Consider the following 26,566-nt stretch of genomic DNA (forward strand, 5'->3'; position numbering starts at 1 on the left):
CATTGGAAGGGGCAATCAAAATGAGCAAGTGGTAGGTGTACTTTCCTAAGGATGTCAGGCTAAAGCCTTTAGTTTAGGTTGGGGGGGGAATGAGACTTAAGGGGGGCATAGGAAGGATTTATGCAATGATTCATGGTGTATAGAAAGAGGGAAAATATTTATCTCCTCTCTCTTTATACTAGCACTGGGGTCATCCAATGTAATTGATTGGCAAGAATTTAAGAACAATGAAAGTACCTCTTCACATAGCACATAATTAATGTATGGATTTTGCTGCACAGGATGTGTGAATGGCCACAAGTTTAGATGGCTTTAGAATGGGATTAGATCCATCCATGCCTGCTTGTTTCTTCAGTGCAATTCAAAGTGTTGTTTTTGATCTATAAATAGGTGCAGACCTGGTAACCTGGAGGACCACTGTCCTCCATATAACCCTGTCCCAAAATCTTCCACGGAGACACTTCAGGTACTCCTGAACTGATGCATGAGAGGTCATTCTCTGCAGAAGCTCTCACTTCTAGAACTCCCTCCCAGCAGGAGATCTGTGCGGCTCTTTCACTGGCTGCCTTCAGAAGGTCAATGAGAGACACTTCTTTTCAAAACCAAACTTCTGAGCCCACCTTGATATTTTCGCTACTGTTGAGTTTTGCCATGGTTGCGTTCATATTATTGTGTTTATCTAGTTTTACTGGGCTGTATCCAAACTGCAGCTCTGCTTGCACAACAGTGCACGGCGGAACTTCTCCTCCTTCTCCTGTCCCCTCCAGCCCACCAGGAGCCATCAAAAGCAGCTCTGGGGGGTTGGGTTGGGGGACACCATACTGTAGAACCTACAGAACCAAGCAATTCTCCCCAATAATCACCTTCTAGAGTCAGCCAGCCAAGACCCAACTCAGACAGTCACCCCAGAAGGAAACCACGCATGACAGTACTGAAGGTGGCTGAAAGCTCTAGGAGGGTCAACAGCCACCCTCTCCCAATTTTTCTAGATACTAAGACGTATTATATACTGCAACAAACCTGTTGTTTGCTCCAACAGGCTTTTGTTTGCTTGACAGAAAAGCGGACTGCGATTGGTTTTCAACCATATCCACCCACTATTACGCCACTTCAGCAAATCCAAGGTGGCTTTGCATCTGTGTGTTTTTGAAGGTTATCACATATCAATGGGTTGCTACTCCCATTATCCAGGACTATTGGCCATGCATTGTTGGGGCTGATGGGAGCTGGATTCCATCAACTTCTGGAAGGCTGGTGACCCACCTACACCCTTCTTGTGGTGTGGAAGTTTGGGGGGAGAACAAAAAAAACTGGGGGACGGGGGGGGGGGTAAATGTCTGGGTGGGATAAATTAAACATTCTCTCCTTTACCTCCACACCTTTCTAAAAATGCTTTTTGGGACAGAGGTGAAACAGTATCTGTCAGGACATTGTTACATGTGTTTGTATGTCATTTTGATCAATGCTTTAAGTAACGTTTCTCTCTGGGTATTACCAAAAGGGATGGGTGGGCAAAACAAAGAGAACTTTCCTGAAACCCTTATTATTCTGATGGGACTTAATGAGTTTCTATAGCAAGCAGATATGTGTACCTGTTTAGGGACACGTGAAACTGTTTTGGACACCCATGGAGCCACTGCAACCTCAGGGTGTCATGCCTCAACATCATTCATTATGCATTATTGCACAGCTTCTTCTTTCAGTCTAGGGCATTCTGCCCAGTGTGCTTTAAATCATGAGGACAATATCTCTTGTGAATTAAGGCAGGCCGAAAAAAGAGAGGGGGGAAAAACCCTTTCATTATGACACCATTTCTGAAAAGCATTAAGGAACAGAAGGATCTGCCGAGATAAAAAGCAAGACGTCAGAATTAAATAATATACACTACAGTTAATGTCGGCTATGAGAGTACACTTTTTATCTTAGTATTCTGCTTAGTAATTAAGTTAAATGAAATAGGGAACTAAGTGACATGCTGTGATTGTTGAGTAAGTGAATGGGAGAAATGAGAAAGCATTTTGCAGAAGTCTATCTCCTATTTTGCAGTAATAACGCATAATGATCGTCCCATAATATTGGGTGGCTTGCCTTTCATGCCCTTACTTTTTGTAGTGTTGGGCTTTGAAAATAATTTGCACAGAAGATTACAGCGCAAATGGAGTTTTTGTGAATTAATATAGATCAGATATGCAACACAGAAATCAAGGGAGTCAGTTTATAGCACAATCTTTTGCATGTCTTCTCCTCAGAAATGAGTCAATTCAATAGGATTGCTCACGAGTTAAAGTGTTTAGGATTGTAGCCATAAATTTTTAACAACAACATTTCATAGTAACATATATGCAAAAAACATAGATTTTGAAATTGTAATTTCTAACAAATAATTTTGAAGAAACCCATTTCCTCCAAACTGGCAACTACTAATGAATGGTTCAAGCCTAAGTAGTGGCAACCCTACATTTTGGGGGCCCTGAAAGCTTGACCTTTCATGGGGGCCCCATCGCAACCAGCAACAAGGTCTGGGAAACCACTGTTATCTTCTTCAATGGAGTTGTTCCATGACAGATGACCACACCTTTACAACATTTGTGCTACTGACTCTCAAACTTTGGGATTGTTGAAATATATACAAAACAATCAATTTGAGTCATGCAACTTAGATGGGGTCTACTAGACCCCACATTTTAAAGCAATGTGGAGTAAAGTCACTTCTGGGGCCACTCTGGAATTAGATGCCCTGATGCTTAAGCTTCAGTAGTTTCATAGTAGTTCCGTCCCTGAGCCTAATGGAAGACTAAAGCCTGAAAACCAAGGACGGAAAGTGTATATAGTCTATCAATTAAATAGGCTAAGTGCAATGAAATGGACAAGGGAAAGCAGAAGCTACTAGCAGCAAAATTACTATGTGATAATAAATGTATATATACAGTTCTCATGAATAACTACGTTTATCACATAGCATGCAAACAAATTGTGTCCTCCATCATGGAGGGCACGTGTTGCGGTGAGATCACCTAAACTGCCTCCCTGTTGTGGGGCGGGACCGTTTGGATAGCCACAACACCCCATTGGTTGGCCCTCGGTTGCTGGGGTAGAAATTTGGCCTGTTGGGTCGTCTATTGGCTACCGAGGGGCTATTTAAGCTGCTGCACATTGCTGGGAACTTTCTCTTTCCTGCGACGTGCATCGGATCACCCACCCTCCCTCCCTACATTTAGGGCTGTTCTTTGGCCTTGCTATGCCTGTCTAGGGGTCGTCTGTTTTGGAGCAGGAGCCCGGTAGGAATTTTGCCATTTGGCTGATTGGCTGTTGCCATTTGGTTTTTGCCTACCGTGTAGCAAATCGTCACAACTTTGTAAGGTTGGCGGTTAGGCATTGGTTCAATGTTCTGTGGAGGGGAAGTGGTTGGCTGTGCCTGCCCCTCTATTGCTGCTGCTAGAGAATTCCATTAAAGGAATCCAGGGGCTCACCTTGCTTTTGTCCGAACCCTGTCAAGGGGCTAGGGCCACGCCAGAGCCCCTGGGAGCATGTGGGGTGAGCTGTGAGATCGAAGGAGTTCTCGCTCCCCCAGGATGCTTTCCCTTACTGACATATGGTGGTGCCCACTGTCAGTCCTGTTCCTGCCGCTGTGCAGGTTCAGGTAGTCTGGAACCAATGCCTAAGCAACCACTCACATGCTATAATCAATAAAGTTGTGGCCAAAATTAATGCCGAAAACCTTAAACTATATTCTGTGCCTATTGTGTGTTTATTTTGGGGGATGGTTTTGGGGGTCTTCACACGCAAAAGAACTATCTGGGCATTTAGGTGAATTAATGTCAGTGGGAAACAGTTTATTTTTGGATACATGGATTTTTAAAAACTTCATACCCATTTTAAAAAGACTACTTAATTTGTACTTCCACTTTTTAGAATCCTTCCAATTCCATTCTCTGCTACGATTATTTATTATTATGCATTCGTTCTACACATGAATAATAATAATACCTTTATTGTCATTGTACAACCTGTGTACAATGAAATTAAACGAGCCTCCCTCCCCACCCCAAACACTCAATCTCTTATCAAACAACACACTACCTGGCAAGTCAATTTCGCTATGTTATTTTCCATTCAACAGCCTAACAGCCCATAGATAGAAGCTATTTTTTAGCCTGTTGGTACAGCTGATAATAGGGACGCAGGTGGCGCTGTGGGTTAAAGCCTCAGCGCCTAGGGCTTGCCGATCGAAAGGTCAGCGGTTCGAATCCCTGCGGCGCGGTGCGCTCCCGCTGCTCGGTCCCAGCGCCTGCCAACCTAGCAGTTCGAAAGCACCTCCGGGTGCAAGTAGATAAATAGGGACCGCTTACTAGCGGGAAGGTAAACGGCATTTCCGTGTGCTGCACTGGCTCGCCAGATGCAGCTTTGTCACGCTGGCCACGTGACCCGGAAGTGTCTCCGGACAGCGCTGGCCCCTGGCCTCTTAAGTGAGATGGGCGCACAACCCCAGAGTCTGTCAAGACTGGCCCGTACGGGCAGGGGTACCTTTACCTTTACCTTACAGCTGATAATACTTCTATATCTCTTGCCCGAGGGTAGAAGATTAAAGAGGTGGTGGCCGGGGTGTGAGTCATCCCTGAGAATTTTCCTCGCTCTCCTAAGGCAATATTCCCTTGCGATGTCATCTAGCAGACTCAAGGGACAGCCCATGATATCATGTGCTATATTCACCATCCCTGTAGAGACTTAAATATTTTCCTTAGTTTTTTTTAGAAATTGCTTGTGAAAATATGTTACTATTAGTTATTAACAAAAGAAGCACCTTGTTTTGCTCCTAGTTCCAAGTGATGCTTTTCTTCCCAAATGCATATAGACATGAGTCCCCTTCACAGCTAGATTTATGAACAGCACTTTGAAGGATATTTTAGCTCCTGCAGTGACAAAGGCCTATTTTCCAGAAACAAGTATAATTTACTAATCTGATTTATGAAGCAATCTCCACAATTTAATAAAATAGCATTGCATAATATTATTACATAGGGCCGTGTATCATTGTTGAGAATGCTAAAATCTTTAACACTTGGGAAAATCTGGATTATTACGTTTTATGATGGAACAAAGTAGATCAGGGTAATTATCCCTCTTGTTTCATTAAAGCTTTATGCAACTGTGAGAGTTTAATGCTGCTGTTATTTTCCCCACTGTCAGAAACTGTTCCACTGCAAAATCTACAATTCTCAATAAAGACAGAATTAAGGTATTAACTTCACACTGGAGCAGTAGTGAGTGATGTGCTCTAATGTTGCTGCGGACCACTCTGTATCTAGCCAAAATTCTAACTGAAAAATGTTCCTCTAGCTGTTTTCAAGTAGTTATGAATCCCAATGCGCCAGGAGTGAGAGACCTATGAACCTCCAAAAGTTGTTTTAAATCAACTTCTATTAGCCCCAACCAGCAAAGCCACTAATCAGAGATTATGGAAGCTGTGGTCCAGCAACATTTAGAGGACCATAGGTTCCAAAACGCTGCAATAAATTAGTTGTATAAATGTCTGAAAATGAGAGGGCTTGTTAAGAATAATTTTAGCACCCTTATAAGAGGTTATAATTTCCAAGACCCATTGGAAAGGTTATGTTTGTTAAAACTAGTTAAAACTGACCCTAGCTTTTATTGCTTGTACCTTGCTGGATAGATCTACAATGTAAATCTATCCAGCAAGGTACAAGCAATAAAAGCTAGGGTCAGTCAACCTAATAAAGGGATAACTACACTTTGGCCTAGTTTGCACATAACACCAAACCTTAGTAGAGGATCACTTGGTTTATTACCTCACAGAATAGACAAAAGCACCAAAGATAAAGACCAAACCTAGAAAGTAGATTGAACTGGTTTTGTTACACTTCACTCACAACTTTGTGGAAGGTATTTCTCCTTAAAAAAACAAAAAAAAGGTTAAAGGACCCCTGGATGGGTAAGTCCAGTCAAAGGTGACTATGAGGTTGCGGCGCTCATCTTGCTTTCAGGCCGAGGGAGCTGGCATTTGTCCACAGACAGCTTTCTGGGTCATGTGGCCAGAATGACTAACTGCTTCTGGCACAACGGGACACTGTGATGGAAACCAGAGTGCACGGAAACGCCATTTACCTTCCCGCTGCAGTGGTATCTATTGATCTACTTGCACTGGTGTGCTTTCAAACTGCTAGGTTGGCAGGAGCTGGAACAGAGCAACGGGAGCACACCCCGTTGCAGGGATTCGAACTGCCAACCTTCTGACCAGCAAGCCCAAGAGGCTGAGTGGTTTAGACCACAGTGGGTCTGGGTCTGGGTTTGCACATAGCACTAAGCTCTGGTTATCATCAACTGAATTTTATAAAAGCCAGCTACAAACCTGGTTAATGAGCAACATTAAACCATAGTTTAAAAAAATCACAGTTAAACTGCTGGACTGGTTCACACAAAACAAGCTAGCAGTAATAGCAGCAGTAGTAGTTTTTATATCTTGCCTTTCTCCCACGTTGGGATTCACACATAACACTAAGCAGTGGTTTATTAAATCCCATACAACATTTTAAAAACATTGTTATAAAACACAAAGTAATAAAAATGAACTAGTTAAAAACAATAGTTAAAATACAATGAAACACATTTAGAACCAGCATTAAGATATCAATTTTCCTGATAGCAACCAGTCCAGTGATCAACAGCCTCTGCACCTACTTTTGACAGGTCTGTCTGAATAGGAAGATCTTAGACTACTGGCAGAAAGAGGGAATTCAATAAACCATTGCTCAGTGTTATTTGTGGAGATACAAATGTTTGTATGGTTTCCCCTCTCTGGCAAATAGCCAATTTTATGAAGTTAGTGCATTGAGTAGAGAGGATTAAAACCTCTTCCCCATGGTGAGCTCTCAATGTAGCTTAGATCCAGTCTCAGATATTTTCAGGAAAAGGGGAAGACTGGAAAATGTGGTGCAGTTGTCCTGCGTAAAATTGAATTTGGTCTATAGAATGAGTTAGCTTGCAGAGAATGCTGTTTATATACTACAAATTATTCAGAGCTTTGTTGCTCTGAATCCCTTATTTTCTGTTTAAATGCCCCCACACAAGGATCAAGTAAATGTCTATTTAAGCGAGATCAAGAAATTAAATGTTTTAATCCACATGTAGTATTAAGTATGAAAACTTAACTTTTATGTTTTTGTGAAACTATGGGTAAAGTTGAGTATTAATTTCCTATGTGCTAATTGCTGCAGTATTAGTAAAAGACACTATTAAATGAACAAATGAATGTGTATTGTATTTAGTAAGACAACCTTCACTGAGTAAGTAGATTAGTATTTAATATTTGAAATATTTCTCAAAGTATGTGTGTTTTGTATTTAAATTATTTAAACATGTAATTTACTCAACTATGAATGTGTTTGCAGGATCAAGCACATGTCTTAGCAGCATATTAATACTGGTAAGTGAAGTGAATGCCTTTTCTTCATTTAATGATATTCTTTACAGCCACTTAACATATTGAGCAAATAGGTTAAATATTTAGTCTGACCCAAACATAATGTTTGTTAAGCACAACATGTCAGCAACTGATCCTATTGCTTATCCAACACTGTATTAATTAATCAGTCGATAAACTATGAAGTGGCCCATCGCATGTCTATAGCAAAGCTTGTGGGTGGCCAGGTGTCCTACTTTAATGATCAGTCATCTCTTTGAAGGTTTCCTCTGTCTGGAGGAGTGTACAGTTGGTGAGTCCTGTTTTTAAGATAAAGAACCATAATTAGACCAAAGAGAGGTCTTGAAGCTGACCATCAAATAGACAGCTGACTGAGCAGACACACAGATCTTGTCACAGTAGCAGGCAGCCTAGTGTGAAGGGGTGCTCACCTGACCTCCTCCGAACAGGTGAGTTGCTGCTTCTTACTGTAAAGAACAAGTGGAGGGACAAGGCGGTAGGGAGGCTGGCATGGTGTAAACACACCAGCAGGACTGCTGCATTCGCTCACCTGGTGCACTTGCACTCCACTGCCCTCCCCACTGCCTCACTCCTCCTCTTCCGGGAAAGCAGCAGAGACTCAGCTGTCCACTATTGCCTGATCACAGTCTGCACAACTATGGTGAGATGCATTTCATTTCTAAATCAGTTATAGTAATTATTTATACTGTTCTATATTTGCAGCTATACATATAAATTAGCATATACAAATTTTATGCAACTCTAAATCCTTTTGTTTAGTTCTATATTTTGTCTTTCTTATTCCTTCTCTTCTTGTGGAGGGGGCGTGCAGGGAGACGACAACAACAATGTGTAAGTCATCTTAGATGAAGGACTGGAGAAACAAAGCCAATTGCCCATAATGGTACCAGCAGCTGACTGGGTTTTTTTATGGACTAAGTTTGAATATGTTGATGAGATTCTAGCTTCTTATCCTTATCAGGCTAAGCTCTACTATAACTGAGCCACAAGGAGCAGACTGGAGTTATGGGTAATGAGTCAAAGGGTATATATTATGAAGTCTTCCTAATGCTCTTCAGGTTCAAAGGCCAATGCTCTAACATGAGCTACTTATAACTTACAGTAAATCTCAGGGAACAGAACAATTATGTCTGAGTTCCAGCTTCCACTGCTGTATGAACTATACCAGATCAAGAAAGGTTAGGTTGTATATGTTCCTGATGGGAACCATTCCAGCAGATTTTTCAGCATTTATTAGGTCATTATTTTGTTTATATTATCTCTATATAAAGGTTTCCGAGATCCATTAGCACAACCGAGAACCATACACACTATAGGCTAAGCAGAAAGGATCAGACTCTGTTTGGAATGGCTCCCCATGACTTGTATGTGGAAGAATACACTAAATATAGGCTATAATTTTGGAAAGGTGAAGGGGGCTCAGAGATATAATCCTACCAACCGCTCCTGAACTTCACTTCAGCTTACAGATAGGTAGCCGTGTTGGTCTGCCATAGTCAAAACAAAATAAAAAAATTCCTTCCAGTAGCACCTTAAAGACCAACTAAGTTAGTTAGTTGGTCTTTAAGGTGCTACTGGAAGGAATTTTTTTATTTTGTTTTCACTTCAGCTTGTCAGGCCTGTCCCCACACTTTCACAAACCTACCATGCTGGAGGAAAACAGAAGCCAACAATTAATTCTAAGCTGACCTACATTGTGGATGTACATTTATTCCTCCTGATTCCTTGAACTGAAGGAATAATAAAATTCCGTTCACAGATTTTTAAGCTGATTCTCACTCCGCAATGAAGATGTCTGTGCATGTTTGGAGCCTACTTTGATGTCTTTGGGAAGTATGGGATTTTATACCTCATGACATGTTGTCTTGGAAGAATATAAATCAAAACATAGCAATTGCCAGACTTCCCATCTGCAATGGAAGATCAGGGCATGCCCCCAAGTCTGCAACATTGGGATCTAGAAATTTAGGAAGAAATTTTGGCTGATGTTTTCTTTGCTTACACACATACACCTTATCTTGATAAACTGGCAGACAAGAGGGACAGCAGTAGGGCGGGAAATCCCGACCCCAAGATTGGTCTTTTTGAGCTTTGGAGAGTTCTTGGGAAATGCCTCAGCTTTTTACGATTTTTTTCCAAATGGTTCAGAAGGGGAATTAAGAGGTCTCACAGGTTTCAGGAGTAAGCAGGTTGACATTACAGTGGAACCTCGGGTTGCGAACGTGATCTGTGCGGGAGGCACGTTCACAGCCCACAGCGCCGTGTCTGCGCACACGTGTGACACGATTTGGCGCTTCTGCGCATGTGTGAATGCCGAAACCTGGAAGTAACCCATCCCAGTACTTCTGGGTTCGGCGCAGTCCGTAACCTGAAAACGTGCAAACCGCAGCATTCGTAACCCGAGGTATGACTGTAATTCCAATCGGGGAAAAGAAGCTATGCTCCTTGGGACAACTGCCTACCTCTGCTCACTGCCTATCACCACTTTGCTATTACTGTACTGGCAGATTTGTATGGGTGCAATCCTTGCGATGATACACTCCAACAAGGTCTGCAGGTGCTTCTTTTCATGTATCCCCATCATCATAAATAAGGGCATTTTGCATTTGGCTGAGCAATATATCTGGGAACAGGATGAGAGAGTGAGGAAGCAAATGTCGTTTCATTTTAATGCTACAAAGCATCACGGATTGCTATGAACTCAGCACGAATGAAGACAGAAATATATTGTTTGTAATGTCACCCTGAGCTTTTATATCCCATTGCATTACATTAGTAATAATTTCCCCAAAATGGTTAACCAATGTAAATACTGCTTTCCCCTTAATTTTCCTCATGCATCCAACACTGAATCAGCAGGGCTAACCTGTCTTAGAATTAGCTGTTTTGGCATCAACTGCTGAGTAACACAGCATGTGCCATCAATTCATCTAAATGTGTTACAGCAGATCAATACTGAATCTGTAAAGCCATTTGTTCTTTGACTCTACATGGCAAAAAACATTGCCTTAAAAATAACTCCATTTTCTCCATCCTAGACAAAAGGAACATCAACGCTACAAAAGTAAACAGGCAGCACAATGGGCCCTGCATTTGAAAAATGTGTTTTTTTCAAATGAGGGAGTTGGTTGTTGTTGGTTGTTGTTGTTGTTTTTGACTACAGAAAATATGTTATCTTTATAGAACATTTTCTGAATATTGTTTTTATGCAAATTATTATAGACAGAGAAAACAAGAAGTTTCACTTGCCTCCGGGGAGAAAGAGGATATGGACAAGCAATATCCTATATATTCAAAATTGAACAAATTATTAAAGAATGAGGCTGCCATCTTATACCCATTTACCAGAGAGTAAGCTCCATTGAACTGAATGGGGCTTGCTCCTGCGTAGGCATGTATATGATTGGGCTGTGAATCAAAAAGATATGACACATTAGCAATAAATAATGTAAGATCTAATCTAAATTTCCTTTACAAATGTGCCATAGAAAACGTTACACAGAATAAAACTGCAGTCCCATCCAGATAATTTTAGCTAATGCAGTAAGCTGAAATATTATTAGCAAACAGCTGGTCTGTGGCACATCTCACTTTCCCGCCATATCTTTTCTCAAAATTCACCTTTTCCATGAAGGCTTTGCTTAATCTCACACACCCCAAATGTTGCAATGCAGTCCAAGCACATTTAGTGTTTAAATCATGGAAGAATGTCAAAATAAAGAGAGATAAAAATGCTACAAAATTTGCAGCGGGGCAAGTCTTACATAATCTTGAGGAGGAAACAAAGAACTAATACAAGGTTTATCTTCATTAGCTGATAGTCTGTATTAATAATTCATTTGTTTAATAGAATATATAATAGCATCATTCCTCTTCAGAAAAAATAAAATAAAATCTGGTCTTTGAAAAACAAATCAACAGCAGACTGCACCATAAATATTGTTAATAGCATGTCCTTTGTTCACTTTCTGTAATTAAAGACAGCATCCCAACAAGACATACTCCAAAAAAGTTGCTACCTTCAGAATTTGTAGGTTCAAAAGCAGACTCCAAGGACAACAAGTCTGAAAACCTATAACATTTGCCTGCAAGTAACTCCCATTGAACTCAGTTTTCAATCAACCTAAACAGTATGACTATCTCTGCTTTCTGTAACATATTTCCGTGCAAAGAGTTACCCTAACACTGTGGGGTCTACAGTACCATACCTGGAAGATATACAAGTATACCAATTCTGTTTATCAAACATACTCACTTTGTGCAACGCATCATATTAATACTATTTTCATTTTCCTTGACTATTATGCTGTACTCTTGGGTTCTCAGACACAGGGCCAAATAGAGTCATACCATTCACACTCTGGAGATATTGAGAGTCATTACAATAAGTAGACATTGAGATAACCTGCACCCGATTGCAAGGCAAATACACAGCCCCCAGAGGGAAGGGAGTGGGAAAGGACCGGGGAAAAGACCCACCTCATTCCCACTATTCAGTTGCCTCTGTACCCCCCACCAACACACACACCCCTCCTGGTGTCTCTCTCACACTCCACTGGAGATGAATGAATCTGTGAATTTAAGTTTCTCTCAGTTTCTCATTTTTCCACTTTGAAGTTCAGTTCTTCACATTTGCGCATCAGTTTGTGGTTCGCTTTTAACGTCCTCATGAAAATTCATCAGCATTTAATGTGAGAATTTCTCCCAATATGCAAATTTCTCCAGGGAATTTCATTTTTACTAAGCAGTTTTCCCTAATATAATGCATTGTTATGCTACTGAAACGTGTTTGATATGGATTTATTGGTGATAATTGTCCTTGGCTTAAACTAATTGTTTTCCTCATTTCCTTCCATTTTCTCTCTATCCTAATTTCATAAGAATGTGTGAAAACAGTCACTGAGCCATTTTGCTAGCCCTGTTGAAGATATTTTGACTTCCACTGGAATTCCTTGGATGTTTGCACCTTCCACATTCATCTCAACATTTTTGGGTTAACTTTTTTTTTTTGTCAACCTTGGTTTTAAAGCTCTGTGTCTTCCAGACCAAATAATCAAAAATTACCCACAAAGTCTTAGGAGAATAAATATTTGTTAGGGACTTACAGACGGAATTCTTGTGGTTGCTGTCTTTGTTAGGTAGCATCTTGACCCCTCTTGATTTTAGTTCAATTGCCTTTTTCACTGTAAAAGAAAAAAGACAAAATGGTAGAAACACATATTGCATTCAATATTTATTTACTCAAATTTGAAGAAATGTGGATATGGGACACCAGTTTATTTTCCTATAAGCAGTGCTATTTTTTCTAGAAAAAGTAGTGCCGGAACTTACCATGAAAACCTCACTTATTCTCTTAGAATGGCAATGGCATCCACTTGAGAGGTGCCATAACTGAGTTCCAGCTGAAAAATATCCCTGCCTATAAGTAAATGTATTATTTAGTCATTATTTAAAATGATTTTGTAGAGAAGTCTTTATCTCCCACAACCAAAAGTAAAGATTCCCAATTGCTCCACTACTAACTTGTTAAATGAATATGCATTTTTATATATGAAAATGGATACAGATATTAAGCACTTCATCATAATGGAATAGAGTTCAAACATATTTGACTTTCTTGAATTCATTGGGCTGCATTTGACCCATCATGCTCAAGTTTTTCATGGTTGAGTGGCTACTGACATTCAGATTTATGTGGCATGTCCTCAACAGTCATCTTGAGAACCTTCAGCTTCATACTTAATCGGCCTCAGCACAAAACATGCACCAACTATTTAGTGCTAAAAATACCTTTCTTTCCAAGCAACAAGACTTTTGCCAACAAGCTTCAGTGATGACAGAGATTTACAGACACACTGACTAGACCATCAAAGTCAATGAGCATGTGGCAGTACCTTGAGCAGTTCCTATGACATGGGGAAAACCTATTTGTTGGTATTTGCTGTTGTTTGAAACTCCATAGTTGGGAGCAGCCTGAGGGAAGAAAAACACTGGGTGGGGGAAGGGTTAAGTACTCCTACCCTTCATCCCATGGGTTATTTCTCCACTCACAAACACCACCTCTCAAACTGAGTTTTCTTGTGCCATTCAGTCTACTGTTACATGCAATCATGTGCAGTCTGGTTTTTATGTAATTGACTAACAAATATCATTAAAACTTAGTTAACTTGTGGGGGACATGCAGTCAAATCTAACACTGTGTATTATTGCAAGTTAGCATGTGAAAGGGTTAAGACCATAGAGCCTGATAGGCCGACTCAGACCACAGAAATGTAATTGGTAGAGAAGGCTCTGTGTGATATAATTCCCGCCTTTTCTCCTGGGAGGAAAACAGCAAAGTATTTCCTGTTCCCACTCTCTCTTTGACAAACATTACAGACGGACATCTATCCACTTGCTCCGGCATCAGGGACATGTCTGAAGGCATTTCTGCTGCAAACACAAGTATTTTACCTGCATTTATTTTTACTGCTGTTACTACTAAGATCAAATGCTTGACTGTGAGTAAACTATATGTTTTAAACTAACTTTTCAGTATATAGCATGTTTCTTTGACAAACAGGGCAACAAAGGGGGAGATCAGCCTAACAGCTAATTCCCATGCTTTCAATTAAACTCCATAAAATGGGATTTAAACTCTGCTCAGTTCCATATTTTTAGACACAAGTGAGAAGTGGATCCTTTTGTCCATTAAGCCACACACGTGGGTCTGTAGGGAAACAAAATATAGTTAATTACATTACTTCACCTACCTAATAAAACCCATAACTTTCCCGTTAAAATCAGAATATCATTATGGAAAATATGGAAGAAAGAAGGATATCTGTCAATATTAAATTGGACATCAGTTTCTTAATTTTAATCGGTTAACATGGCAGGTATTTGCAGCAGGTCACTTTTTGCCTGCATATCAAAGTACCACACTTTAATAAAGCTTTATTGAAATGATTCAAGTATGTTCCATTAGAAAGCCATGGAAATCAGACAAGTCTGGGGTTTTGTTTTTGTTTTTTACTCATGCTGGCAGTTTCTGTCAACATGTTTGAAGTGTCTCAACTGGTATTAATGTTCTCATTATTGAATTTCATAGGAGACATAAAAGCATTATTGCCTTTTTATGTTGTTCTGTCTGTGAGCGACTGAGAGGGTGAGAAATTACAAGACTTCAACAAATTTCCCTCCACAACAATCGTCTGGTTTGTCTATTGCAATGTGAGACACTCAATGTTTTAATTATGTGTGTTCATCATTATCTCCCGAGTAGTACTGGGGACTCGTGCACTTCTTGCTGTGTGACAATTTACCTCAGGATTGTGCCGAAGGCAAGCATCAATGATACAGCATCAATTCCATTTGATCTCATGTATTGCAGAAGAACAAAAACCACCATCTGGTTCTATGTCTCCAATGATTCCAAAAGAGTTGCCGCTTTGTGGCATACAGGCCTCAGAACCACAAAGCAATGTGGGTTTGTCCCAACAAAGTCCTGCAGTGAGGCTTCTCCCACTTGGAAATGGATGATCACCCCAGAGGAGGTCCATGTGATGTCACAGTGGCCTTTGAGGTGATCATTTCCTAGTTGGAGAGGTGACGGATCATGATTCCTTTGCGGATCCATGATTCCTATTTCAATGTATTTAGATTGATCTCTGATTACTTTTATCTGACAATAAACACCTGCAGTCCAGATACTATTTATGCTAATGGAGTTGGATCGCACCCATTGATTATATTATTTAGCTATACAAGGCCTAAGGGAACAAAGAAAAGCACACATTGGTAATCAAGAGCTTTCCCCAGAGGCCTTTACAAATGGACCTCAGCAACATGTTCCTATTTCTTTCTGATATGTGGGACAAACCCCATTTCCCAAGGGAGGAATGCCTAGAAAGTGTAAGGCAGCAGTTCTTTCAGAAGCAGCCCCTTCTTTCATAGTCACAATTGAGGGTTGGGTGGAGTAAGGGAGCTGCAACAGGGTGGAGAAGCAAGGCATGGATACATTGTGCTTGAGACATCACAAGAATGTTCAGCCATAAGGCTTAAATGGTGCCTGGGAGGCAGCGAGGGCCTTTATTGAGCTGTTGGGCAAGAGGCAGAGTGGAAAAAGTCCTTGGCACCAATTGATGCATTCCTAAGGTGGTCTGAGGAGGGTGGGCAGTGAATGGTGCCTGCTAAAGGGACAACCTGCCTTCCCTCCATTTGCAGCAGCACCCAGCCTCCCTTCCTCTCTCTCAGTGTGCTTCAAATTTGCCACTAGGGGACCATGTTGGATTTTTTCCCCAATCCGCATTTTGGATTACAGATTGGTTTTCCAACCCCCACCCCCACTTCATTCTGAATAGCAAGACAGAGTGCTACATGATCTACTGTGTTGTTTAAATAGGTTAATCTTCTGCATCTGGGTGCTTTAGGTGTGGGAAAAGACAAAAAATGGTTTAGCCTGGTGACGCCCTTTAGGCACTTTTCAAGTGATGGGTCAGCCCCAAGGCTCAGTTCCCAGACTCTTGTTCAGGGGGTGGGGTAAGGGCCTCCTTTGAGGCTGGAATCTCGCATCTACCTGGGGTTCTGCAGTCCCAGGGGGTGATGAGATAAGGCCTTCTTTCTCACCTGCAAGCGTGGGTCGGCCAATGGCTCTTGTTATCCAGTTAAGTTAGTTCCCGCCCCATAGTCATCCCCATCTGCTGATTTAAATTTAAGGTCTAAATAAAAGTCACCTGGTTCACTCCCTGCTTGTGTGTTTTCCTATTGTGGTGCAAAAACCGGCCACTAGTCCCAGGGTTGAACAGCTGAGCTTGGCAGCTGGAGGTCACAGGGCTAAATCTGCCACTCATATTTTAACCAGCTCTTCTTCCATTGAAACTTTGTGACAAGATAAGCATGTGATAACCTATCCTTTCCCCCATAGTGCTCCTTGTTAACCTAGTCTCAAGCAGGGCAATTCATTAAAGCAGCTGCAGTAGCTCCATTAGTGCTAGATATCTGCCCTCTTGAGATGAACTAGAGCCCCATTTTGAGGTTACAGATTAGGGCTGAGGTTCTCAGTATGATGCCCATAAATACCACAGCACCTTCAGACACCTCCTGGTGCCCACAAAAAAGCATTCCCTACCCACATTTATTACACACACACACACAATTTGGCCTTTGGGGGGTTGTTTAGTTGTGAAAGGGTTGCTTTTGGAGATCAAGATTTAAAAAGGTTGGAGATCCCTGGGTTAGGGCAACATTTGCTTGGAAAAGCACTGTAAGTGGAAATATTATTCCATATACTTTATTTTGACAGTTTATATACTGCTTAATTACAGTAGTCTCTAAGTGGTGCACAGCAAGCTCAACAAATATAATAGAGATAAAATAAAAGTATATAATAACTTAAAACACCTGCAGAAATGCATATTCCGCATGTTCCTTTTTTTACTGCACTTATTTCCAGTTGTATTAGTTGAAAGCCTTCATTCTCCTGGTTCATTTAAAACTATTACAGTTTTGCATGATTGGCTTTCTGGAACCAGCCCAAAAAATAATTGTGCACCTAAAATGTATTAAATGTGATTATATGCCAACCATTGGAAAGGGGAGGAAGGGAGTGGGCACTTCTACAGCAGTGCCCAAATCATGTTAAAGATCACATTACAGTGTGAGAACAAAGAGAAAAGCAGGTAAGAGTTTTCTCCACCCCATTTTAATGTATTTAGATTGATCTCTGATTACTTTTATCTGACAATAAACACCTGCAGTCCAGATACTTTTTATGTTAATGGAGTTGGATTGCACCCATTGATTATATTATTTAACCTGGTATAAAATGTCTTATCTGCATTAGATAAAGAATCCATGATCCGTTTTTTGGAGAACTTTGCACTGAAAAATATATTCAAAGCATCTAAGGCAGGCTTCCTTAAACTTGGCCCTCCAGCTGTTTTGGGACTACAACATGATCCCTAGCTAGCAGGACCAGTGGTCAGGGATGATGGGAACTGTAGTCTCAAAACATGTGGAGGACCGAGTTTGAGCAAGCCTGATCTAAGATACCAAGAAAAACTGATTGAACTTGAAAGTATTATTATAAGCCTCGGATCAAAAATATGCACAATAAATTAAGATAATTATATTCAGCAAGTAAGTCTACAACTTTATGTTAAAAATAGGCATCTGAAATAGAAAAAAAAAAACTATGGAAGAGAAGTATGAACAAATTAACTAAGACATAAATAGAGCAGATGTTAATTGTGCTATTAATTAATTAATTGTACTGCTTTTTCAGTGGCTGAGTAATCTGATTACATAATTTTTTTGTAACTAGCAGCTATATATTTCACTAATTATTTCATTTTATTACTAATTTATTGCAATGATTTGACAGAGCTTCAAACCTACTGTACTTTTAAAAAAAACCATCTTCAAAATCTTAAGTATTTGGATGTGCATGTGCATGTTTAACTGATTTATTTCACTACAGAACTTCAAGGGTAAATCCAACAAATATTTAGTGTGCATTTTATGAAAGTTTGCCATGAGGCCCACATCACTGTTGGGATCAGGCCTGGGTTAGCAAGCTCTGATGGAGATTGAAGAAACAGAGAGGATGGATCTCTCCTGACTTCAGTCACTTTGGAATGGGGAATAGGGATGTCAGCACTCCCCTCTTACATTCCTAAAAAACAGGAAGTGTCAGTGGAGACTGGAGGGGTTTTTATCATGTGAGGGGGAGACTGTACTGGAGGTGGCAGCAACTGAACAGGAGCAGTCTTGCCACCTGCTGATTTTCCAAATTGGATTGGAGCAGACCAACCTGCGCCAAGGGATAATGCACTTGCCATTCCAATATATCTATAAGGCAGGAGAGTCTCAGAAGTGAGTGCACCATGCCTTGTCTTTTAAAGCTTGGCAGGAGTGGGAACTTGTTGGAACATCTTCATCAGCGTGGTGTAGTGGTTAAGAGTGGTAGACTCGTAATCTGGGGAACTGGGTTCGCTTCCCTGCTCCTCCACATGCAGCTGCTGGGTGACCTTGGGCCAGTCACACTTCTCTGAAGTCTCTCAGCCCCACTCACCTCACAGAGTGTTTGTTGTGGGGGAGGAAGGGAAAGGAGAATGTTAGCCGCTTTGAGACTCCTTTGGGTAGTGATAAAGCGGCTGCCCAGGAGGACTCCCCTGAGTGAGTGCCTGAGGGTCCTGCTCTTGCCACTTACCATCTGGCCTGGGGCGGGGCCTGAAGCCTCATAAGGACTGTGTGGTGCTTGCTGCCTGCTGCCCAGGAGGACTCCCCTGAGTGAGTGCTTGAGGGTCCTGCTCTTGCCACTTACCATCTGGCCTGGGGCGGGGCCTGAAGCCTCACAAGGACTGCATGCTGCTTGCTGCTTGCTGCCCAGGAGGACTCCCCTGAGTGAGTGCCTGAGGGTCCTGCTCTTGCCACTTACCATCTGGCCTGGGGCGGGGCCTGAAGCCTCACAAGGACTGCGTGCTGCTTGCTGCCCAGGAGGACTCGCCTGAGTGAGTGCTTGAGGGCCCTGCTCTTGCCACTTACCATCTGGCCTGAAGCCTCACAAGGACTGCTTGGTGCTTGCTGCCTGCTGCCCAGGACTCCCCCCCCCTGAGTGCCTGAGGGTCCTGCTCCTTCCTGCCACTTACCACCTGGCCCAGGGCGGGGCCTGACAGGCCTCACTAGGACAGTTGTTACTGCAAGAGGGGCACAGAGTGGTTTTAAAATGTTTTTTAAAAATTTCTTTTGGATTTTTTGTATGTGGGGGGTGGGGGAGGGATGGATGTTTGGTTGGGTTTGGGGAATTATTATTTTTTTTATTTTGTTGTTTTTGTAATTTTTACATTTTTGTTGTTGTATTGTTTTATTGGTTTTGTTTGTTTGCTTAAGGTATTATTTTGTTCTTAGGGGGAGGGGTCAGGGCTGCCGGGGAGTGGGCCCCAGCCCACAAAATGGCTGGGGCATGTTCCACAGGGGGGGATGCACTGGGACAACCGATCTCAGTGATCACGGGTAGGAGGAGGAGTTACGCTAAGACTAGACCATGTCATTACAGAGGGGGCAGGTTTAGTCGTTATCTGAGGACTATTCCTGCCTCCGGGTCTGGTCCTGACCGGATGGATACTAGAGTCAGCAAGGGATACCCACATGACCTGAAGGTGCTGCTGTGCAATGCCAGGTCAATGATTCATAAGACCACTGCCATCCATGACTTGATCATGGATGGAGGACTTGACCTGGCATGTGTAACAGAGACTTGGTTGGATGAAGCAGATGGGCCTGTCCTTGCCGCTGCTTGTCCACCAGGTTTCTCTTACGCACAGCAAGCCAGGTCATGTGGGCGGGGAGGGGGGGGTTGCAGTGATTTTTAGGAAGTCATTAGTTTGCACCAGGCGTCCTACTGGGAAGACCCAGTTTTCCGAGTGCATGTTCTGGAAGTTGGGCAATAGGGGCAGTACAGGATTCCTTTTGGTGTACCGACCTCCCCGCTGCACCAAGGATTCCCTGCCCGAGCTGCTTCAGGTCGTGGCGGATGTTCTCCTGGAGACACCCAGCTTGGTTGTCCTAGGGGATTTTAACATCCATGCCGACACGACCTTACAAGGGGCCGCTCGGGACTTCGTGGAAAGCATGGCCTCCATGGGGCTGTCCCTGAATAAGTCTGGCCCAACCCATAGCCGCGGACATGCCTTGGACCTGGTGTTTACCTCTATGGATGTTGGTGATCTGACACTAACTAAAAGCGAAACGAAAGAAGTGCCATGGTCAGATCACTTCCTGGTGCAACTGGACTTCTCTGCGACCCATCCCCTCTGCAGGGAGGTGGGACCAATTCGGATGGTCCGCCCCCGCCACTTAATGGATCCAAATGGTTTCCAGAGAGTGGTAGGGGATGCTTTATCCCATGTTGATGGCCTTTCAGCCGATTCCCTGGTGGCCCGCTGGAATGCGGAGTTAACCAGGGCTATTGACTGTTTGGCTCCGAAGTGCCCTCTCCGATTGCATGGAGCCCGGACAGCCCTGTGGTTTTCCACGGATCTGAGGGCAATGAAACAATCGTTGAGACGGCTAGAGCGCCGGTGGCGGATAACTCATTCCGAATCTGACCAGACACAGGTTAGAGCTCAACGTCGAGCCTACCAAGTGGCGATAGCGACGGCGAAGAATTTCTTCACCGCCTCTATTGCATCTGCAGAAAACAGCAGCAGGAGACTTTTTCAGGTGGTTCACAATTTAGCGGAACCACCTGCAACATCGGAGCCCAGTACGGGCCACATGTTCTCCTGCAATGATTTTGCAAAGTTTTTTGCAGATAAAATCGCTCAGATTCGGGAAGAAGTAGACTCCACCGTGGGAGCAGGACCGGGGCGGGAGAGTGCTAGAGCTCTGTCTGGTCAAGTTGAGTGGGATCAATTCCAATCTGTTACCTCCGAGGATGTGGACAGGCTGCTTGGACGAGTGAAACCAACCACCTGTCTCCTGGATCCTTGCCCATCCTGGCTTATAAAAGCTAGCCGGGAAGGACTGGGCGATGGGCTTCGTGGGGTGGTGAATGCTTCTTTCCGTGAGGGAGCCTTCCCAGACCTGCTGAAAGAGGCGGTTATTAAACCGCTTCTTAAAAAACCATCTTTAGATGCGGCCACGATGGCCAACTATCGTCCAGTCTCAAATCTTCCATTCTTGGGCAAGGTGATTGAGTGAGCAGTTGCCGAACAACTCCAGGCACGCCTGGAAGAAGCGGACCATTTGGATCCCTTCCAGTCGGGATTCAGGCCTCATCATGGGACTGAAACTACCTTGGTCGCACTGGTTGATGATCTCCGGCGGGCTAGGGACAAAGGTGAGAGCTGTTTCCTAGTTCTGCTGGATCTCTCAGCGGCGTTTGATACCATCGACCATAACATCCTTCTGGACCGTCTTGAGGGGCTGGGAGCTGGGGGCACTGTCATACAGTGGTTCCGCTCCTTCCTCCTGGGCCGTATTCAGAAAGTGGTGGTGGGGGATGAGTGTTCACTCTCACTTGTGGGGTGCCTCAGGGTTCTGTCCTCTCCCCCATGCTTTTCAACATTTACATGCAGCCGCTGGGAGAGATCATCAGGAGGTTTGGGCTGGGTGTCCATCAGTATGCAGATGATACCCAGCTCTACCTCTCTTTTAAATCAGAACCAGTGAGGGCGGTGAAGGTCCTGTGTGAGTGTCTGGAGGTGGTTGGAGGATGGATGGCGGCTAACAGATTGAGGTTGAATCCTGACAAGACAGAAGTACTGTTTTGGGGGGACAGGAGGCGGGCAGATGTGGAGGATTCCCTGGTCCTGAATGGGGTAACTGTGCCCCTGAAGGACCAGGTGCGCAGCCTGGGAGTCATTTTGGACTCACAGCTGTCCATGGAAGCACAGGTCAAATCTGTGTCCAGGGCAGCTGTTTACCAGCTCCATCTGGTACGTAGGCTGAGACCCTATCTGCCTGCGGACTGTCTCGCCAGAGTGGTGCATGCTCTGGTTATCTCCCGCTTGGACTACTGCAATGCACTCTACGTGGGGCTACCTTTGAAGGTGACTCGGAAACTACAACTAATCCAGAATGCGGCAGCTAGACTGGTGACTGGGAGCGGCCGCCGAGACCATATAACACCGGTCTTGAAAGACCTACATTGGCTCCCAGTATGTTTCCGAGCACAATTCAAAGTGTTGGTGCTGACCTTTAAAGCCCTAAACGACCTCGGTCCAGTATACCTGAAGGAGCGTCTCCACCTCCATCATTCTGCCCGGACGCTGAGGTCCAGCGCCGAGGGCCTTCTGGCGGTTCCCTCATTGCGAGAAGCAAAGCTACAGGGAACCAGGCAGAGGGCCTTCTCGGTAGTGGCCCCCGCCCTGTGGAACGCCCTTCCAGCAGATGTCAAAGCGATAAACAACTACCTGACATTCAGAAGACATCTTAAGGCAGCCCTGTTCAGGGAAGTTTTTAACGTGTGATATTTTACTGGATTTTTGGTTTTTATGGAAGCCGCCCAGAGTGGCTGGGGAGGCCCAGCCAGATGGGCGGGGTATAAATAATAAATTATTATTATTATTATTATTATTATTATTATTATTATTATTATTATTATATCAAATCCAAACTCTTCTTCATCACTTCCTTCCAGTTCTGCCCGCTCCTGAACTTCTGAACTGTGCCTCATGAGCCAGGAGACTGCTACATGCCTGCATGACTCTTTTCCTGAATAATGATCTTTTTCTTACTTCCAAGTAAGAGCTTCTGTCTGTGTATTTTGGGTAACAGGAAGTACAATCTTTCCCCAGTCAAATGATGAAGGAAGATGATCTGATTAAGCTTACACCCAGTCCTTTTATGTCAGGCGTGCCCAAACCTGGCCCTCCAGATGTTTTGGGACTACAGTTCCCATCATCCCTGACCACTGGTCTTGTTAGCTGGGGATGGTGGGAGTTGTAGTCCCAAAACAGCTGGAGGGCCAAGTTTGGCATGCCTGTTTTATGTGAATGGGTTGGCTTCTTAGCTGAAATGAACGAGGACTAAGTACACATGTAGGAACTTCATGAGTACATTAGAACACATTCTTAACTCTGGACTGGGCTGGGTGTTTACATAAGAATTGCAATTAAGGGGGAGAAAGAGGGTTTCATCTAATGGTGCCCCCTTCTGCAAGTGAGAAAGAGTCTTTCCATTCACAGAAGAGTCTTTGGTCTGGTGGGGAAATCTATTAACAGAAAAGGAAGGGAGATGATTTTCCTTTTTCACTTTCCCATTCGAGACCTCAAGCCACCTTCCACTCTAGAGCACATTTACATAAGGTGAATGGCAAATTAACAAAAACAACAACAAACCCCAAAACACTCCCATCTTCTTTTGCTAGCATTGTCCTCTGAACAGAATGGCACCACTTGATTGACTACAAAACTACTACGAAGCAGATATTTGGGTTTCCAGGTTTTTGCACAAAAATGCATTTTACCATAGAGTTTGTTTCTTTTTTTTCCCCTGTGCAATTTTTCTCCACTGAAGATTTATTCCTACAGCTTCAATTATATTCAGTGTTTGACTTCAGGATTATCTATTTGCCGAAGCCTGAATTATTCAAAGTAGTCAAACAGAGGAGGCAGATAACTTCTGGAGCATAATGATCAAAACATGTTACGTCTCTCTGACCCATTCTCTGTTATGTGGCCACAATGCATCAAAATTAAACTTTAAACAGCGTGCGGCAGGAATCACTGGCATGCATTATAAACTTAGCCTTTCTTAACTTATGCAACTCCTTGGCTTTTAAACTTGTGGGAATGGTTGGAAGAAAGTGGTACTACAACCATAGCAACACAAGACAAGCTCAAAATAAATTCTTGAACCTTAAAGTATTGCAGGGGACACCAGCATTATTTTTTTTACCAAGAAGGAACCTCGGAAGCACTAGAACATTTGGAGGAAAGTCAGAGGCATTTGTTTTCCAGGTTCAGCTTCAAACAAGTTATCTGACCTATATGAACTTTTCACATAGGTTATGTTGAGCAAGCCAGCATGTGCTTCAATTGCCCTTGCTGTGCAAAGTGAAAACATCAGTGGCAGATATCAAGACCTGCACTGTGACTTTCTTGAAAAGCAGCAATGGAACAACTTCCCTGATGAAATCTACTGCTGCTCCTCCTTTCCCACCTGCTTTTAGGAAGCATGTGAAGCCTATCTATATTGTAAAGTGCTTCACTGTAGAGTTTTCATTCCCTGGTGGTCTTGTTTTAATACAGCCTGATTTTTCAATACACACAAACAAAAGTCCCCTGAAGCACAAACATATGAGCCAAACCAATTCTGCACAAATAACTGTTCAGAAGTCAGGTAGAGACATGCAGGATGCTGCATTCGGAATAAGTTAAAATTATGATTTGGAAGTATGAAGCTGTTGAAACAGACCCTCAGTGGTATTTCAGTGATATATCAGTGGAAGCAAAGATAATGGTGTACTAGAGGTTGAGTTGCTGATGGAAAATTCTAGGCCTAGTACACCATTTTATTTGTTTGTTTTTACATTTCTATACCACCCTTCATCCAAGGATCGCAGGGCAGTTTACAATATAAAAACAGAGAAATACATAGTTTAAAAGGCCATAGATTGTTGAATTAGGCCAAGGCTTGGAGGAAATGGAATGTTTTTGCCTGTCATGAAGGTACCAGGCAGTGCTATACTGCTTGGCTATGTGGTAGAGCTCTGAGATCACTAGAATAGATACAACTAAATCTCTCTGTTGATGCCTCTGGGTCAGATCCAGACAGATGGCGTACTTCAACTGAATCCTTGCACAAGCAGAATGACTTCAACTTCTGAAATGGGACTTTCTCCCCTCTCTTCCCACCATGCACGCCACACTTTCCCCACTGCTCCAGAGGGTGAAAGAAAATCCATAAAAAATAGGGGGGACAGGTGGGTGTTGCATAAGTGGAAGTTGGCCTGCGTACACAAGGATTTACCTAGCCTGTGTGTTGAATACAGTGCTTAGTCCACTTCAAAGAGACTCGCTGAAACCAATGGCATTTAGTCCTTCCCCTCTCTAGGATGGACTACATTTGGATCCTGTTGAGATAATATTGTTGTACATCTTTCTTTCAACCATAGTGCAGAAACCTCATTCTTGAATTTTTCTGTTCTCAATCTCTCTACTCATGTTCTCTTCTCTCCTCTTCACGCCTTTCCCGTCTATGAAGGTGCAAGTACAATCACTGTTTCCCAATAAAGCAGAAAATCACAATGGTAGCTGATTGTGTGTGTGTGTGTGTGTGTGTGTGTGTTGTGGGGGAAAGTATAAAATTGAAAATGACCTCAAATGAAGCAGTTTTATCTTGACTAGCCAGTTTCAAACTAAAGCTGAAACTTGTGTCTCAGGAGCAACCAACAATAGGTATCATTTCGCTTTCAATTAGCTTGAGGGCCTCAGCAATGTGGGAAGCAATATTGAGTAAAAGCTGAATTCTCAAGATTAAATCTTTCACTTGTAAAGATAGCCTACAACAGCACAGCCACAATGGTGCTTTAATCTCTTTTAATCAATCCTTCAAACATGTGAAACAGAATTAATCCTGCACAGCCCTTTTTTGATCAGATTGTTTGCTTAAGACCATTAGCTTTGTAATTTGTTATGATATGCTTCTTTTCCCATAAAAGTGATTATATTTAGCTCAACAAATAGATTGTACAATGAATTACCAGCCAGACAAAAAGGAGATTGCATGGTAGGAAACACTTCAAGTTCAGGTCATTTATTGTTTTGTTCTGTTTTAAAAACACATTACAAGAGTTGCAGTTCTGAACACAAGCTGACTCAATCTTGCTGGATTTATAAGTATCTGAACTTCTTTTTGTGCAGTTGGTGGATATGTCACCATGAATATCAGCAATTTGGTAAATTTTGATATACACAAGGTTTATAAGAGACAGTCAACTTCTACTTTTTTTAGAGTTGTTATGACAATGAAAACTATCAACAAGTACTTGAATATTTACAAAACATGAATCAGGTCATTTGTTAAATCTGAGCCATTTTCTCATGTCTCCTGATATTTGAGTCTTCATGCTAATATGTACTGCTTCTGTGGAAAACATCTGAAAATGGTCACAGTAAAGACAAGCTAGTATAATGATTACAAGTAGGGATGGCTTTTAAGAGCCCTTCTCTAAGGAGAGGTAAAAGGTAAAGGTACCCCTGCCCGTACGGGCCAGTCTTGACAGACTCTGGGGTTGTGCGCCCATCTCACTAAAGAGGCCGGGGGCCAGCGCTGTCCGGAGACACTTCCGGGTCACGTGGCCAGCGTGACATCGCTGCTCTGGCAAGCCAGAGCCGCACACGGAAACGCCGTTTACCTTCCCGCTAGTAAGCGGTCCCTATTTATCTACTTGCACCCGGAGGTGCTTTCGAACTGCTAGGTTGGCAGGCGCTGGGACCGAGCAGCGGGAGCGCACCCCGCCGCAGGGATTCGAACCGCCGACCTTTCGATCGGCAAGTCCTAGGTGCTGAGGCTTTAACCCACAGCGCCACCTGCGTCCCTCTCTAAGGAGAGGAGAGGTGTTCAAAAATCCACGCTGAAGAAATTATACCTCGTTCTATTTCAGGTAATTGAATGACT

The 26,566-nt window shown here is 42.9% G+C and overlaps 1 protein-coding gene across 3 annotated transcripts in view; it reads right to left on the minus strand.

Annotated features, from left to right (window-relative positions):
- Window positions 1-26,566, minus strand: part of CSMD1 (CUB and Sushi multiple domains 1) — a 991,444-nt gene that overhangs the window by 334,650 nt on the left and 630,228 nt on the right. For 2 of the 3 annotated variants that reach the window (XM_079969603.1, XM_079969602.1), the window contains exon 7: window positions 12,565-12,642. In XM_079969603.1, coding sequence (XP_079825729.1) covers window positions 12,565-12,642 — 78 coding nt within the window. Of the gene's footprint in view, window positions 1-12,564; window positions 12,643-14,763; window positions 14,867-26,566 lie in introns of those variants that run through there. The other variant, XM_079969604.1, reaches the window with a different exon arrangement.

The sequence above is a fragment of the Podarcis cretensis genome, assembly GCF_951804945.1.
Source record: "Podarcis cretensis genome assembly, chromosome: 3".
NCBI lineage: Eukaryota > Metazoa > Chordata > Lepidosauria > Squamata > Lacertidae > Podarcis > Podarcis cretensis.